The 17,351-nt window shown below is 56.3% G+C and overlaps 1 protein-coding gene across 3 annotated transcripts in view; it reads right to left on the bottom strand.

Annotated features, from left to right (window-relative positions):
- LOC123354277 (RAP1 GTPase activating protein) overlaps nt 1-17,351 on the bottom strand; it is a 172,573-nt gene that overhangs the window by 151,268 nt on the left and 3,954 nt on the right. For all 3 annotated transcript variants that reach the window (XM_044996127.1, XM_044996125.1, XM_044996126.1), the window contains exon 2: nt 10,297-10,332. In XM_044996127.1, coding sequence (XP_044852062.1) covers nt 10,297-10,332 — 36 coding nt within the window. The remainder of the gene's footprint in view (nt 1-10,296; nt 10,333-17,351) is intronic.

The following is a 17,351-nucleotide window of genomic DNA, read 5'->3' as shown; positions in this document are numbered from 1 at the left end:
ATGGATTGGTTCCTGAGCTAGAGTTACTATGGTGCGGTGTGCAGTTGCTGGTGAGAATATGCTTCAGGTTGGCAGGTTGTCTGTGGGCGAGAACTGGTCTGCCACCCAAGGCCTGTGAAAGTGTGGGATCGTTGTCCAGGATGGGTTGTAGATCCCTGATGATGCGTTGTAGGGGTTTTAGCTGGGGACTGTATGTGATGGCCAGTGGAGTCCTGTTGGTTTCTTTCTTGGCTTTGTCTTCCAGTAGGAGGCTTCTGGGTACACGTCTGGCTCTGTTGATCTGTTTCCTTATTTCCTCGTGTGGGTACTGTAGTCTTGAGAATGCTTGGTGGAGATTTTCTAGGTGTTGGTCTCTGTCTGCGGGGTTAGAGCAGATACGGTTGTACCTCAGTGCTTGGCTGTAGACAATGGATCTTGTGGTGTGCCCGGGATGGAAGCTGGAGGCATGAAGGTAGGCATAGCGGTCGGTAGGTTTTCGGTATAGGGTGGTGTTGATGTGACCATCACTTATTTGCACCGTGGTGTCTAGGAAGTGGACCTCCCGTGTAGATTGGTCCAGGCTGAGGTTGATGGAGGGGTGGAAGCTGTTGAAATCATGGTGGAATTTTTCCAGAGTCTCCTTCCCATGGGTCCAGATGATGAAGATGTCATCGATGTAGTGTAGGTAGAGAAGGGGCGTGAGTGGACGGGAGCTGAGGAAGCGTTGTTCCAGGTCGGCCATAAAAATATTGGCATATTGTGGGGCCATACGGGTGCCCATAGCGGTGCCACTGATCTGGAGATATATATTGGCATCAAATTTGAAATAGCTGTGTCTGAGGATAAAGGCACAGAGCTCAGCAACCAGTTGTGCTGTGGCATCATCAGGGATACTGTTCCTGACAGCTTGTATTCCATCAGCGTGTGGGATGTTTGTGTAGAGAGCCTCTACATCCATGGTGGCCAGGATGGTGTTTTCTGGAAGGTCACCAATGCATTGTAGTTTCCTCAGGAAATCAGTGGTGTGTCACGGAGATAGCTGGGAGTGCTGGTGGCGTAGGGTCTGAGCAGAGAGTCCACATATCCAGACAGTCCTTCAGTGAGAGTTCCAATGCCCGAGATGATGGGGCGTCCAGGATTTCCGGGTTTGTGGATCTTGGGTAGTAGATAGAATAACCCTGGTCGGGCCTCTAAGGGTATGTTGATTAGTTCTGGTGTTAGTGTAGGGAGTGTCCTGAGTAGATGGTGCAGTTTCTTAGTGTATTCCTCAGTGGGATCTGAGGGAAGTAGCCTGTAAAATTTAGTATTGGAGAGTTGTCTGGCGGCCTCCTTTTGGTAGTCAGACCTGTTCATGATGACAACAGCACCTCCTTTATCAGCCTCTTTGATTATAATGTCAGGATGGTTTCTGAGGCTGTGGATGGCATTGCGTTCTGCACGACTTAGGTTGTGAGGCAAGCGATGTTGTTTTTCCACAATTTCTGCCTGTGCACGTTGGTGGAAGCATTCAATGTATAGGTCCAGACTGTCATTTCGACCCTCAGGAGGAGTCCATGTGGAGTTCTTCTTCTTGTGCTGTTGGTGGGAGGGTAATTGTGTATCCGTGCGCTGTTCAGTGTTGTCCTGAAAGAATTCTTTGAGTCGGAGACGGCAAAAGTAGGCTTCCAGATCACCGCAGAACTGTATCATATTGGTGGGGGTGGCAGGGCAGAAAGAGAGTCCCCGAGATAGGACAGACTGTTCTTCTGGGCTGAGTGTGTGGTTGGATAGATTGACGATATTGCTGGGTGGGTTAGGGGTACCACGGTTGTGGCCCCATGTGGCAGGTAGGAGTTTAGACAGCTTACAGTCCTTTTTCCTTTGTAGAGAGGTGAAGTGAGTAATGTAGATCTCCTGTCTTATTTTAGTGAAGTCCGTTTGTATGGAAGTTTGGTTATTGATGAGAGTCTCCAGGATGGAGAGCTCTTTTTTGATGTTTTCCTGTTTGCTGTATAGGATGATCAGGTGGTTCCTCAGTTTCTTCGATAGAGTATGGCATAATCTCTCACTGTGGTCTGTGTAGTATGTAGATAGTAGTGGATTTTTTACCTTTAGTCCATTAGGTATGATGTCCATCCGTTTGCATTTGGAAAGGAAGATGATGTCTGTCTGTATTTGTGCAAGTTTCTTCATGAGGTTGATGGATTTCCACTCCATACGGCTAAATGCAGTGCCTTGCATGGTGTCAAGTATCAGAGGGGTAGCCGTGTTAGTCTGGTTCTGTAGAAGCAGCAAAGAATCCTGTGGCACCTTATAGACTAACAGACGTTTTGCAGCATGAGCTTTCGTGGGTGAATATGCTTCCCAACCTGAAGCATATTCTCACCAGCAACTGCACACCGCACCATAGTAACTCTAGCTCAGGAACCAATCCATGCAACAAACCTCGATGCCAACTCTGCCCACATATCTACACCAGCAACACCATCACAGGACCAAACCAGATCAGCCACAACATCACCGGTTCATTCACCTGCACTTCCACCAATGTAATATACGCCATCATATGCCAGCAATGCCCCTCTGCTATGTACATCGGCCAAACTGGACAGTCTCTAAGGAAAAGGATAAATGGACACAAATCAGACATTAGGAATGGCAATATACAAAAACCTGTAGGAGAACACTTCAACCTCCCTGGCCACACAATAGCAGATCTTAAGGAGGCCATCCTACAGCAAAAAAACTTTAGGACCAGACTTCAAAGAGAAACTGCTGAGCTTCAGTTCATCTGCAAATTTGACACCATCAGCTCAGGACTAAACAAAGACTGTGAATGGCTTGCCAATTACAGAACCAGTTTCTCCTCCCTTGGTTTTCACACCTCAACTGCTAGAACAGGGCCTCATCCACCCTGATTGATCTAACCTCGTTATCTCTAGCTTGCTTCTTGCTTGCTTATATATACCTGCCCCAGGAAATTTCCACCACTTGCATCCGATGAAGTGGGTATTCACCCACGAAAGCTCATGCTGCAAAACGTCTGTTAGTCTATAAGGTGCCACAGGATTCTTTGCTGTATGCTGAAGGAGGCTCTAATCCCGGGCCTGGTAAATCTGGTAAACCCAGACTTTGCCAAGCCCTTTGCAGTGTTCACCGACGCCTCAGATGCAGGGCTGGGCACGGTGCTGATGCAAGCCGGTGCTGAAGTGAGAAGACACCCCATTGGGTACCTGAGCAAGAAACTGCTGCCCCGGGAGCAGAACTCTGCGGCCTCAGAGAAGAAATGCCCAGCCATGGTGCAGGCCCTTAGAAAGCTGCAGATGTATCTATTTGGGTGGCGCTTTACTGTGTATACTGACCACGCTCCTCCGACGTGGCGGCGTCTCATAGAATCTCAGGGTTGGAAGGGACTTCAGGAGGTATCTAGTCCAACCCTCTGCTCAAAGCAGGACCAATCCCCAGACAGATTTTTACCCCAGTTCCCTAAATGGCCCCCTCACAACCTTGGGTTGTCAAATGCAAGGGACTGATGCTGAGCTGCTGGGGACAGAGACACCTGTTCACAGGGTGGCCAAGGTCAAGATGGGGGCTCATAACCAAGAGAGCCCGAATTGCAGCCCTCCAAACTGGAGCGCTGGGAAAAGACCCAATCCCAGTTTAAACCCCAGGGGTATTGCGGTGGCAAAAGGGCACAGGCTGCATAAACCTTCCCACATGCAGCCTGCAAGCACCATCAAGCACAACAGACCCACAGGAGGGCCTGAAACTGGAAGGGCCTGGTGTAACTCCCACCACGGAATGGGAGAGATGATGGGGTATCCATGGAAACGTTGGTGGGTTCGAACTTCCCCAGGTCACCGGCTAAAGTGACCTTGCTCAGTTTGGTCTCGAAGGGGGGAGAGATGTGACTAAGTGGGACTGTTCTTAATGTTTGCTCTGAATACTTTGTGGGTGCCTCAGTTTCCCCTATGCATTTCTTAAGTCTCTAGGTGGTGGGATAAAGGCCAGTGTGCATAAATCACTGGCACTCTGTCTCCTTGGCAACAAATGGCCAAGGCCCTTACCCCCCCCTTTCAAGGGAATAGCTAAAGGTGAACAAAGATCAGGTGACCTCCTGGCCTGGGAAAGAGACAAAGCCGAGAGAAGGAGGGGCTGGAGGGGGTTTTCCGTTTGGGCTGGCTGGGGATGAGGAGTGAGGGCAGATGGGGGTGTCTGGCTTGCTGGGCCCCAGAATGGACTGGCTGAGGGGTCTCGTTCTCTGTACCTACAAGCTCTGTTTTAGACCCCGTTCCTGTCATCGAATAAACCTCTGTGTTACTGGCTGGCTGAGAGTCACGTCTGACTGCGAAGTGGGGGTGCAGGACCCTGTGGCCCCCCCAGGACCCCGCCTGGGCGGACTCGCTGTGGGAAGCGCACGGAGGGGCAGAGGATGCTGAATGCTCCAAGGTCAGACCCAGGAGGTGAAGCCGTGGGAGCTTCTTGCCCTGCAGACAGGCTGCTCCGAGGGAGAGGAGGCTCCCCAAAGTCCTGCCTGGCTTGGTGGGGAGCAGTTCCAGAGCATCGCCCGGGAACTCTGTGACACAGGGGTCCGCTCCTAGGGGCTTTACAAATGGATGATACTCTGTTGGAAACCCATAGCAGGGCCCCAGCCCCACGGACAGAGCAGAACGCCCCCACACACACACCCACCCACACAAGCATAGAACCACCATTCAACACCCGCTCTGGCATAGCTGCCCCATTCCTTTCCTCTTGTTAGTTACTATTATGTATATCGGGTTAGCATCTAGAGGTCTCAGCTGAGATCGGGGACCTGCCATGCCAGGCACCGGCTGGACCCTGCTGAGATCAGGGGGCCCCCATGCCAGGTGCTGCTCAGACTCCTAGTGAGAGCCAGTCCCTGCCTCAAAGAGCTTCACCTCGAAATAAACAAGATACACGCTGCAAGGGGAAGTGATTTGCCTGAGCTCAGGACACTGGAGTCACTGGAATCAGAGTTCACAGCTCCTGCTCTACATCTCTATCTGTAGAAGCAGCAAAGAATCCTGTGGCACCTTATAGACTAACAGACGTTTTGCACCATGAGCTTTCGTGGGTGAATACAAGTCTCTTGCATCCGAAGAAGTGGGTATTCACCCACGAAAGCTCATGCTGCAAAACGTCTGTTAGTCTATAAGGTGCCACAGGATTCTTTGCTGCTTCTACAGAACCAGACTAACACGGCTACCCCTCTGATACTATCTCTATCTGCTGGACTTTCAATTCAATGTAATGGGGTGATGAGGGGAGGGAGACAGAGGGGGACACTTCTGCGGGGCTGCTGCCCACACTTCTGTCTGGAGGGATGAAGCTCTTGGTCAGGGGCTCCTTGCTGGGGGATGAGGTCTTTCCTCTTGCACTGGGTCCCACTGCTCCTCCCTGAGGGTTCTCCTTCCAGCCAGTCACAGAGGATGGTACCATCCTGGTGCCCTACTGCCTGGCCCTGGGTGCATACACGCCCCTTCCCATGCCAGGGCAGGGTGTCGGTGCCCAGGGTGGCAGATGTGGGTTTCCACAGGTGCCAGCCCCACACCCTGCGGGGCTGCTTGGGGCTCAGATGACTGCAGAGGTCACGGACACATTCTTTCCCACATCAATGGGGCTGTGGCAGCACATCAGGACCCCCAGCATGCTCCTTCCAGGGCCCCCAAGCCCTCCCTCCGGCCCTGCTCCCTCCATGCACTGTATGGAGCAGGTCTCAGTCTCTCCCCTAGGGGCCAGCACAGGCTCTGGCCCTGTGGATGGGCCGGAGCCAGGGGCTGCAGCTCCCTGCTCTCTCTGCCTGCGCCTGAGAGGAGGATTGTTCCCGGTTCCTATGGCTACAGGAAGAGTGAAATGGGGGGACGGGGGAGGGAAGAAGCTGACGGAGTCCCCCAGGGACTCCGCTCTCCAAGCTGCAGCATGGGCTTGGCTGATGCCTATTAGTGCAATCGCCCTGATGCACCCAGCCGCCCAGGGAGCACAGAGCGAGGCCAGCACGGCACGCCCCTTCTCGCACACGCCAGAGCAATGGGCCCCTCCAACCCAGCCTCTCTCACACTCCAGGCCAGTCTCCTGCCTCCTGCTGCAGTGGATCTAGGCCGGCCTCCCATCTCTTCCACGGGCGCAAACCAGATGCTTCAGAGGAAGATGTGAGGAACCCAGTAAAGGATGAATGGGAACCAATCTGCCCACAGGGGAAGTCCCCCAAGCTCCTCCTGCGATCTCCGGCGGAAAACTGGCAGCGCCTGCCAGGAGCACAGAGAGCCATGTGCCCACCCTGGCCAGACAGCTGCAGTGTGGGATGGTTCCAGCTGAGCTCTGTCCCACGGGGCTAGTGCTCTCTCCTGGGGATGGAAACTCCCCAAGTGAGACCAGAGGCTGCATTTCCTGCCCTCCCAAAACCAACATCCATGGCTGGGGCTCAGCCTCCATAGTGATTCCTGAGGAAACGCCTGCCCCACAGCGCCCCAGATGGATGTCAGTGCCCCAGCCCTGTGCCACAAGCACCATTCTCCTGGCTCAGACCATGCTAAAAGGGGTCACTAGAGAGCAATGCTCAGCACACCCACTGATGGCCCCAGCCTTGTCAGTTCTGTGAACTCAGGATCTGAGCTCACACAGCTGGATTGGCTGCAGTGTGGCTGGGAAACTATATTGGCCCCAAAAACCACACTAAGGAAAGTGTGGGGTGGCTTCAACGCCTCACAGATGGGTGTATTTTATCCACACAGCACCAGCACCATAGTACAGATGGGGAAACTGAGGCACTGGGAGGGGAGCTTCCCAAGGACGCCTAGTAGGTCAGTGGAACAGCGGGGAACAGATCACAGGGCTCTGCCCAATTCTTCATCCCCACTACAACTTCTAATGCATCTCAGCCTAGGCCAGCCCCTGGTTTGATCTCTTCTCTCAGATGGAGGAATTCCCACCAGCCACCACCCCAGTGAGGGCAAACTCTCTTCAGAAGGGGGCAGCATAAAACAGCAGCTAGTGTAAGAGCCTGGGATGCAGGAGACTGGGCTATTTCTGAACATAAGAACGGCCAAACTGGGTCAGACCAAAGGTCCATCTAGCCCAGTATCCCGTCTTCTGACAGTGCCAGTGCCAGGTGCCCCAGGGGGAATGCACAGAACAGGGAATCATCAGGTGATCCATCCCATCACCCATTCCCAGCTTCTGGCAAACAAGAGGCTAGGGACACCATCCCTGCCCAGCCTGTCTGATAGCCCTGGATGGACTTATCCTCCGTGAACTTATTAGTTCTTTTTTGGACCCTGTTATAGCCTTGGCCTTCCCAATATCTTCTGGCAAGGAGTTCCACAGGTTGACTGTATGTTGTGTGAAGAAACCTGTATGTTGTTTGTTTTAAACCTGTATGTTGTTTGTTTTAAACCTGCTGCTTAGTAATTTCATTTGGTGACCCCTAGTTCGTGTGTTATAAGGAGTTAATAATATTTCCTTATTTACTTTCTCCACACCAGCCATGATTTTATAGACCTCAATCCTATCCCCCCTTAGTCATCTCTTTTCCAAGCTGAAAACTCCCCTCGGTCTTATTAATCTCACCTCACATGGAAGCTGTTCCATACCCCTAATCATTTTTGTTGCCCTTTTCTGAACCTTTTCCAAATCCAATATGTCTTTTTTGAGATGGGGCGATCACAGCTGCATGCAGTATTCAAGATGTGGGTGCACCATGGATGTATATAGAGGCAATATGATATTTCCTATCTTATTATCTATCCCTTTCTTAATGATGCCCAACATTCTGTTCACTTTTTTGACTGCCGCTGCACATTGAGTGGATGTTTCCAGAGAACTATCCACAGTGATTCCAAGATCTCATTCTTGAGTGGTAACAGCTAATTTACACCCCATCATTTTATATGTATAGTTGGGATTATGCTTTCCAATGTGCATTACTTTGCATTTATCAACACTGAATTTCATCTGCCATTTTGCTGCCCACTCACCCAGTTTTGAGAGATCCTTTTGTAGCTCTTCACAATCTGCCTGGGACGTAACTATCTTGAGTAGTTTTGTATCATCTGCAAATTTTGCCACCTCACTGTTACCCCTTTTTCCAGATCATTTAGGAATATGTTGAATAGGACTGGGCCCAGTACAGACCCTGGGGGACACCACTAGTTACCTCTCTCCAGTCTGAAAACTGACCATTTATTCCTACCCTTTGTTTCCTGTCTTTTAACCAGTTACTGATCCATCAGAGCACCTTCCCTCTTACCCCATGACTGCTTACTTTGCTTAAGAGCCTCTGGTGAAGGACTTTGTCAAAGGCTTTCTGAAAATCTAAGGACACTATATCCATTGGATCCCCCTTGTCCACATGCTTGTTGACCCCCTCAAGGAATTCTAGTAGATTGGTGAGGCATGATTTCCCTTTACAAAAACCATGTTGACTCTTCCCCAACAAATTATGTTCATCTAACTGTCTGATAATTTTGTTCTAGTTTCAACCAGTTTGCCCAGTACTGAAGTCAGGCCTGTAATTGCCGGGGTCACCTCTGGAGCCCATTTTAAAAATTGGCGCCACGTTAGCTATCCTCCAGTCATCTGGTACAGAAGCTGATTTAAATGATAGGTTACAAACCACAGTCAATAGTTCTGCAATTTCACATTTGAGTTCCTTCAGAACTCTTGGGTGAATCCCATCTGGTCCTGGTGACTCACTGACTGCCTGTGGGGCCAGGCCCACCTCCTGTCCCTGTGTCTCACCTCCCCCAGGTAGGAAATGGGGGTCAGATAACACCAATCTTCACCCCCCCACGCATTCAAAGCACTCTGAGTTCAAGAGCCCAGTGCCCTGATCCAGCAGAGCTCCAGGCCCAGCTGATGCCATTGCTGGGGAGGAGGCAGGGCGGAGAATCTCTTCCTAGCGCAAGTACTTATCCAGCCGTGGGATTGTGGTATCCGAGCGCCTAACTAATAGCTGTCACCTTGCACCTGGTGAGCAGGGCACAGCTGTTACCCCCACTGTACAGATGGCAACTGCAGCAGAGAGGCTAAGGGACAGGTCTGAGGTCACACGGGAAGGCTGTGGCAGTGCTGAGGATTTCCCAGGTCTTAGCTAGTGCCTTGGCCACTTGGCAGCCCTTTCTCCCCTCTGAGTGGCTCTGTGGTGCTTCAGGGAGCCTGGAGTCTGCAGCTCCCGTTCCAAGGCAGGAGACAAGCTAAGCCTCCCCCATGCGCTGCAGGGGAGGAGGGTACTATGGGGTTAAAAACCCAGAGCAGCTGCCCCTTGGCTCAGCGACATTGACACTGCAGCTCTACGGTGCCACCTAATGGCTGTCTGGTCCAGCCCCCATGGGCCGATGCAATGCTAGGCTCAGGGGCTGACACGCAGCTGGTGCGGGTCACCGTGCACCCAGGCCCCAAGCCGCGCCCTGCCCTCTGGAGGCCACCTCCTGCCCTGTACAGCGCATGCCACAGGAACCTGCCAGGACCCAATGTGGCCAATGGCCCTCAGGCCCGCGCCAATGCCAGACTCGGCCAAGCTGGCAGCATCTCTCTCACAGGGACAATGCCCCTTTCAGCTTGGCACCACCCAAGCACCCAGAGTGTCTGGGAGGTGCCCATTGTCGGCTCTCCGGTGCAGGATCCCTGCAGGGGATGTGCCCCTGACCCTCACGTCCAGACTCCAGCTACAAACTTGGTCCCAGAAATCCCCGTCCTGCCCCTCCCTTCACTCCGGCCCTGCCCCACACACTGCCACAGGCAGGTCGCTGTGGGCGCTGAGCCAGGCAAGCACCTACCACTGATCCCTGAGTGCCGGCTGCATGCTTGGAAACCCGGCTCCTGCTCATTCAGCACAGACAGTGGCCCTAAGACCCAGGATCCCAGGGGATCCTCAGGGCCCCCTGGCATAACCCCAGACCCTCAGCCTCAGGACGTCTGCTCTACTGCAGCTCCCATTAGCCATGGGCAGAACAATGGTGACTGGAATCCTTCAGCTCGGCCATTCTAGAGCCAACCCAGCTCCTCATGTCGGGTCCTGGACAGTCAGGTTCCAACTAGTCCCAGCCCCTCCCTGCATCCCCGGCAGCTGGCTCTGAGTCCACCCCCTCTCTGTGCCCCACAACCCTCGGGGGGCTAGGCCTCCTGCTAATATTTCTCTGTCCTTCCAAGTGGGGGCTCCAGAAACTGCCCTGAGAGCCAGAACACTCACAGCCTCCCCCCACCCCCAACAGCCTGAGCCCCTGGCTGCCCCATGCCTCGGAGAGCCCTGTCCGTCCCCACTCCACCCCGGCCTCCTCCAGGATGGAGCAAGGACCACAGGGCCAGTCACCTACTCACCGGAGGCTTCTGTGATAGATGAATGACTTGTCCACCCTGAAAAACAAGATGGAGAAGCCAGTTAGACGGGTGGCCATGGCCCTAGGGGACAAGGGCCCTGCCCCTCCAGCCTGCAGGGCTCCCTCATCCATCCAGGGGGACATCGGGGCTGCGAGGAAGGGGAGCTGTGTCCGGAGACCTGGAGAGTAGGCAGGGAGGGGCAGACTGCTCTGGATGGAGCAGCTGCAGAGGAGAATGCTCTCTGGGGGTGGGCAGTCAGGGCTAGCCAGGCAGGGCAGCACCAGGGGGCGAATGGGACACAGGGAGCCACAGGGCAGAGTGTCTTGCAGGCAGTGGAAACCAGGCAGGGAGAGGAGTGATCCACGCCAGGCCTGTAGCCAGCTGAGCCCTGTGGTGGAGGTGAGCTGAGCCGAGGAGGCGATGATCTGGAGGGAACAAACCTCAGGCCCAGTCAGCCAAGCTGGCAGAGAGAAGCCACGAACCCAGGCAGAGATGGCACCAGCGCCAGAGAGAAGCAGGCCCAGAGAGCCAGCTCCCAGGCCCTGGCATCGGGCAGGACTCAGCTCAGCAGGGCTAGAGGGTTTTGGAAAGGCCAAGCATTCTCCCCCATGACCCCACAGCTTGAGGTGCTGGGACCCCTCCAGGCCAACCCCCCCGCTCCCTCCCCTCCCCCCTTCATGCCCACTGACTGCAGGGAGCACTCCCAGGACTGGACCCTACTGAACTGTGGCTGGTGCTTGGGACCATCTTGGAGAAAGGGCTGAATGGCCAGGCCTGCTAGTATTAGCCACCATTCAAGCAGGCCCTTCCCAGCCCCGCTCGACCCTGCTCCCTTCCCCCAGAACGTCCCACTCTCGGGGGGGAACCGACCAAAGGCCCTGGCGCCATAGGCAGCAGCAGGGGAGAGGCGGGGCAGGAAGCTGGGCAGAATGGTGCTGGGGGGGATCCTGGCCCAGTCTGGAGAGCCTGGGAGCCGTTATTACTGGGTATGCTGAGGGGGCCCCAATCGTGATCCAGGCCCCCATTGTGTTTGGGGCTGTGCAAACCCAACAAAAAGCCAGTCCCTACCCCTCCCCCGTTTTGCCACCTGCAGCCCAATCTGTCCTCAGAGCAGGGGTAAAAACAAGTCTTGAGTCCTGGAACCTGTCCGGCCAGCTCAGGCGCCAGGCAGCTTCCTGCGCAGCCCTGGGTCCGGTGTCTGGAAACACACCGTGGACACTGCTTCCCCCAGCAGTAACCTCATCTCCAGCGACTGTTTCACCTGGGGGTTACCCCCACCCCCACCCCATCACTGAGACACAAACCGCCTGAAATGCAGCCACCTCTGGCATGAGGCACAGCTAGGGTGACCAGATGTACCAATTTTGGGGTCTTTTTCTTATATAGACTCCTATTACCCCCCACCCCGTCCCGATTTTTCACACTTGCTGTCTGGGTGGCACAGCAGCCAGGGTGCTGCAAAACACAGCAGGGAAGTGACATGCTTAGCCAAGGCACAGAGGCAAACCCCTCCGCTTATGCAGAGACCAAAGGGGCTTGGAACAGCCCCCAAGCCAGCCTGGCCTGGGCCTTCATTAAAACGGGGAGAATTTTAAACTTGGAGGGCCAGATCCTTAGCTGGTAGAAATCAGCATTGTGTCATTGACTTCAATGGAGCAGCAGCAATTCACAGCAGCTGGGGTTCAAGCCCACTGACTTCACTTGTGTTACAGCCAATTCTCACCAGCTGAAGATCTGGCTCCTCATTTACTCTTCTCCATGCCCTCTGGCTGCATCTTCCTGGTCTCAGTCAATTGCCAGACTAGTGAGTTTCCAGTCTGTTTCTAGTAGTTTCACTTCCAGGTTCTCCTGTAGGGCTCTGGGGGTTGAACGCCCAGAGAGGAAGGGTTAAATCCTAAATCAGAGTTTTGTTTGAAGGTAATTAAGCTCTTCCTAGGCTCTCTGGTCTGGGTCTCTGGGGACTGCTGGCTGCCTCCTGGGAGGGGGCCCTTCTCTTTCCCAGGCAGGGCTCTTGACTCAGGACCGGAAGCTTCGGCCTGGTCTATATGAGCAAAGAGACAACAATTTAACTAAATCAATGCACTGAAACTGGGGCAAACCCCTTAATGCCGATGCACTGAAACTGGCTTAACCATAGCTGACAGCACTTCAGCTCGCATCATAAGTTAAACTGATTTATACAAGGGTTAAACCAGGTTCAGTGCATGCATGTGAGGCCACGTCTATACTTACCCGCCGGGTCGACGCGGCGAGTTCGACTTCTCGGAGTTCGAACTATCGCGTCTGATCTAGACGCGATAGTTCGAACTCCGGAAGCGCCGCAGTCGACTCCGGTACTCCACCGCGGCAGGAGGAGTTGCCGGAGTCGACCTTGGAGCCGCGGAGTTCGCTTCCGCGGCGTCTGGACGGTAAGTCATTCGAACTAGGGTAGTTCGAATTCAGCTACGTTATTCACGTAGCTGAATTCGCGTACCCTAGTTCGACCCCGGGGCTGTGTGTAGACCAGGGCTGAGAGTGGCGGACACTGAGAACCCATCAGGGATTCCAAAGCTAAAAGCAGGAGCTGCTGCAGCTCTCTAGTGGGGTTGTAACAGACTCGGGCCCTCCGCAGATACTGAGCTCTGCTGGGGAAGAGATTTCTCCATTTAACTAGCTCAGTGCAGTTAAACTGGGGCAGCTTTCCTCATATGCATCAGGCCTCAGCCCTCAAGGTGAAAAGCAAATGCCCCCAGCTGAAAGGTGGCAGAGGGATTATGTCGCTACTGGTCTCACTCCTGACTGAAGAGACTGATGCTGAACTGGGAGCAGGTCACAATAATGCCAGCTGAGCTCAGCTAACAGAAACTTGGCAACGTTTCCCAGTCCCGCAAGTGCCGTGGACTCTCGGTCAGGCAGCAAGATGGGCAAAGGAGGGTGTTACGGGTGCGCCAATTCCTCTGTCATTAGCACTGAATGGGCAGTGCGGCGCAGGACCGGCTCCGGCTCCAGCACCAGCCCAGCAAGCAGCTGCTTGGGGCGGCCAACGGTGAGGGGCGGCACGTCTGGGTCTTCAGCGGCGGGTCCCTCACTCCCTCTCGGAGTGAAGGACCAGCCGGCAAATTGCCGCTGAAGACTGAAGCGGCGGCGGTAGAGCTGCAGATTGCGGCTTTTTTTCCCCCTTTTTGCTGCTTGGGGCAGCAAACCCCTGGAGCTGGCCCCGGTGCAGCGTGTGCTGGGTGGGGCTGGAGACACTGTACAAAGAGCAAGGAGCTGGCAGTGCAGGGCAGTGACCAAAGCTGGCAGGCAGGAGCTCTGGGGTCTAGCCCCAGATCTAAGTGAGGCCGACACGGCGACATCGCACAGGGGTGTGACCAATCCACCCCGAGTGATGCGGTGAAGCCAACCTAACCGCCGGTGTAGACAGCTAGGTTCTTCCCAGCCTAGGGGAGCTGGATAAACGGGGAGAGCCCCTTGGGCTGGGCAGTCGCAGTGCGCCAGCTGGCACCGGGCAATGACTAAAATGCACATCACCCCCCAGCAGTGCCCCCGAGTTCGCACCAGTGAGCTCAGTATGTGGGGCTGTGCCCACAAGTGCCAAGCTGCACATGTGTGGGAGGGGGTAGCCTTGGTGCGAGGCATTGCGCAGCTGTGCTCAGCAGTTGTCTAGGCAACAATGCGCACCCCACCTGGTGCATGGAGGAGCCTTTCTGGTGCTATTTGCAAGGCAAGGTGCCCTGGAGAGGCAGGTACGTGCTAATGTGCCTGAGCCCTGAGGATGTACAGAGGGAACAGGGTATCCTGGCAACTAATGCACTGTGAGCCCGGCCCCAGAGCAGTAAACACATTCCAACCAGATGAGGGTGAATTTTCGTTTCTCCCCCAGCCCAGCCTAGCCTGGCTCCATTCCCAGCCCTTCAGAACAAGACAGGGGGTCATGGGAAATGATCAGCTGAACACGAGCTCCCAGGGCAACACCCTGGCCAAAAGGGTAATCAGGTACCTGGGTTATGCATTCAAGTATCTCAAGGAGGAGCAGAGAGGTTAATTTTCCTCTGTGCTTGGCACTGGGGCGCCTGCTCCTGGCATCCTGGCTCCAGCCACAGCTCCAGGAGGATGCCGATAAACTGGAGAGGGGTCAGAGAAGAGCCAGGGGGATGATTAAACTGGGTTAGAAAACCTGCCGTATAGAGACTGACTCACGGAGCTCCATCCATGTAGCCGAACAAAGAGACGGCTCGGGGTTGACTTGATCCCAGCCTGTAAGTACTTACGTGGGGAACAAATATTTCCTAAGGGGCTTGTCAGGCTGGCAGCGACAGCTCTGCCCCAACCCAGTGGCAGGAAGCAGAGGCGAGACACGTTCACACTAAGGCGAACATTTTTACCAGTGACAGTAATTAACCATTGGACCAATTCACTGGGGTCATGATGGATTCTCCATCCCTGACCATTCTCAAAGCTCTGCCCTAGGGATTACTAGGGGCAGGTCTCTGGCCTGGTAGCTAGGGGGCGCCGTAGACAATGGGGTCAGCGTCACCCCCAGTCTAGCTCCAACATCTCTCAGCAGAGGCACAGCCGGGGGAGATCGGAGCGCTGGCTGGGGGAGCTCCCAGGAAGCCAGTCCCAGGCCTGTGTCTCTCGCCATTCCCCAGCCCTTGTAACACCAGCTCTACAGTGGGGGTGAGCTCAGAGCCACTCCCACCTCCACCCCAAGAGACGGGATTTCTAGCCACCTTGGTGCAATGGGGGAACAAGACCTGCCCAAGGGAGGGTGCCAGTTCCCCAGGGCGGGGGCTGAGCCCGGCGGGCGAGGCAGGGCCAGGAGCCAGGCCGGGGCTGTCCAATCAGCTTGCACCCCTCAGCCAAGGCGAACAAGGGACCGAGTAGTGACTGCACCGATAAGGCCAGTCTGACCCCCAATCAACTCAGCTGTAATAAAGGTAATAATAGGAGATATACCAATCTCCTAGAACTGGAAGGGACCTCGAAAGGTCATTGAGTCCAGCCCCCTGCCTTCACTGGCAGGACCAATTTCTGCCCCAGATTCCTAAGTGGCCCCCTCAAGGAATGAACTCACAACCCTGGGTTTAGCAGGCCAGTGCTCAAACCACTGAGCTATCCCTCCCCCCATGTGGTCAGACACGCCTGGGCACTCCCAGGGCTCTCTGCTGACCAGGGCAGGGCTCAAAGCAACACAGAGGTGAAACGCTGCAGCTCCCATCCCCAGGTACCCCCCAGCCCAGTCCTTCATCCCCCAGCCCAGTCCCCCATCCCCCAGCACAGATCCCCAGCTCAGCCCCTTCTCCCAGCACAGCCCCTCATCCCCCCCAAACACAGCCCCCCATCTCCCCAAGCACAGCCCCCCCAGCCCCCCAGCACAGCACAGCCCCCCAGCACAGCACCTCCCCCCCAATCCTCCAGAGCACAGGGCCTCTCCTCCCTCCCACTGCCCTGCACACACTAGCCTCCTCCAACCAAATCTCCCCAGGCTGCCTGATGAGTATCCTCCAGCCCCCTGGGGCTCCCATCAGACACCTGCCCCCTGGCTCCCAGCCCGGGTCCAGCCCCAGGAGGCACCGAACTCCTCATCCAGGTGTCACAGGGCTTGGAGGTGACTCTCCCGTAATGCTGGGCCCAAGCCCCTCAGCCTCGAGGCAGCAGGCCCATTGTCCAGCCCCCGGGGCAGCCCCGACCTAGCTCCCTGCCAGGACCCACGTGCTGAGTCCTCACAAGGGGCCGACAGCCACGATTCAGCAGGAGGAAAACACTGCAAACAGCACCGGGGCAGGCGGCCCCGAGCTGGGGCAGGCAAGTGCTGCGTGACCCACATGCACCATGCAGCTCGGCCAGTGCCCCTCAGTCCTGCCCTGCAGCCCCTGGCTAGCCCTGCCCTGCACCCCCCCAGCTCTGCCGGGACCCCTCCCTCCTTCCCTACCCCCTGCTATCCCCACCCTCCCCCGCAGCTCTGCTGGGCCCCTCCATCCCCTGCCCACAGCCCCCCCTACCCCCCAGCTCTGCCAGGTCCCTTCATCCCCACCCCCAGCTCTGCCGGGACCCCTCCCTCCCCTGCCCACAGCCTCCCCCTGCCCCCCCAGCTCTGCCGGGGCCCCTCCATCCCCACCCTGTGCTATCCCCGCCCTGCCCCCCAGCTCTGCCGGGGCCCCTCCATCCCCCGCCCACAGCCTCCCCCTGCCCCCCCAGCTCTGCCGGGGCCCCTCCATCCCCACCCTGTGCTATCCCCGCCCTACCCCCCCAGCTCTGCCAGGTCCCTTCATCCCCACCCCCCAGCTCTGCCAGGGCCCCTCCATCCCCTGCCCACAGCCCCCCCCTACCCCCCCCCCAGCTCTGCCGGGACCCCTCCCTCCTTCCCTACCCCCTGCTATCCCCGCCCTGCCCCCCAGCTCTGCCAGGTCCCTTCATCCCCACCCCCAGCTCTGCCGGGACCCCTCCCTCCCCTGCCCACAGCCTCCCCCTGCCCCCCCAGCTCTGCTGGGCCCCTCCATCCCCACCCTGTGCTATCCCCACCCTGCCCCCCCAGCTCTGCTGGGCCCCTCCATCCCCTGCCCACAGCCCCCCCGCCCCCCCCAGCTCTGCCGGGGCCCCTCCCTCCTTCCCTACCCCCTGCTATCCCCACCCCCCCCCCCCGCTCTGCCGGGACCCCTCCATCCCCTGCCCACAGCCTCCCCCTGCCCCCCCAGCTCTGCCGGGGCCCCTCCATCCCCACCCTGTGCTATCCCCGCCCTGCCCCCCCAGCTCTGCCAGGGCCCCTCTTACTGTTCCAGTGCTGATTGGCCTGGGCAGTGATGGCTAATGGCTCATGAGGGCAGGGGGTTAATCCGTGTCTGGCTGGCGCTGTGGTGGGTACAGCAGGGTCTGAGCACCCAGTGCCATCATGATTATTGGCTCAGTGCAAGTCTACCAGCCCCTCCAACCTCAGTCCACTGCTGAGCTCTCTGAGCCGGGAGCCTGCCCCCAGCTGACTCTGCAGGGCCAGCTCCTAGCCCGCTGCTGGGACCCACATTCTGACGCTGGCCGCCAGCCCCGCTCACAGCTGGGGGGCACTCACGACAGCAAGG

The sequence above is a fragment of the Mauremys mutica genome, chromosome 21 (genome assembly GCF_020497125.1).
Source record: "Mauremys mutica isolate MM-2020 ecotype Southern chromosome 21, ASM2049712v1, whole genome shotgun sequence".
Taxonomy (NCBI): domain Eukaryota; kingdom Metazoa; phylum Chordata; order Testudines; family Geoemydidae; genus Mauremys; species Mauremys mutica.
This window is presented reverse-complemented; position numbering and strand designations above follow the sequence as displayed.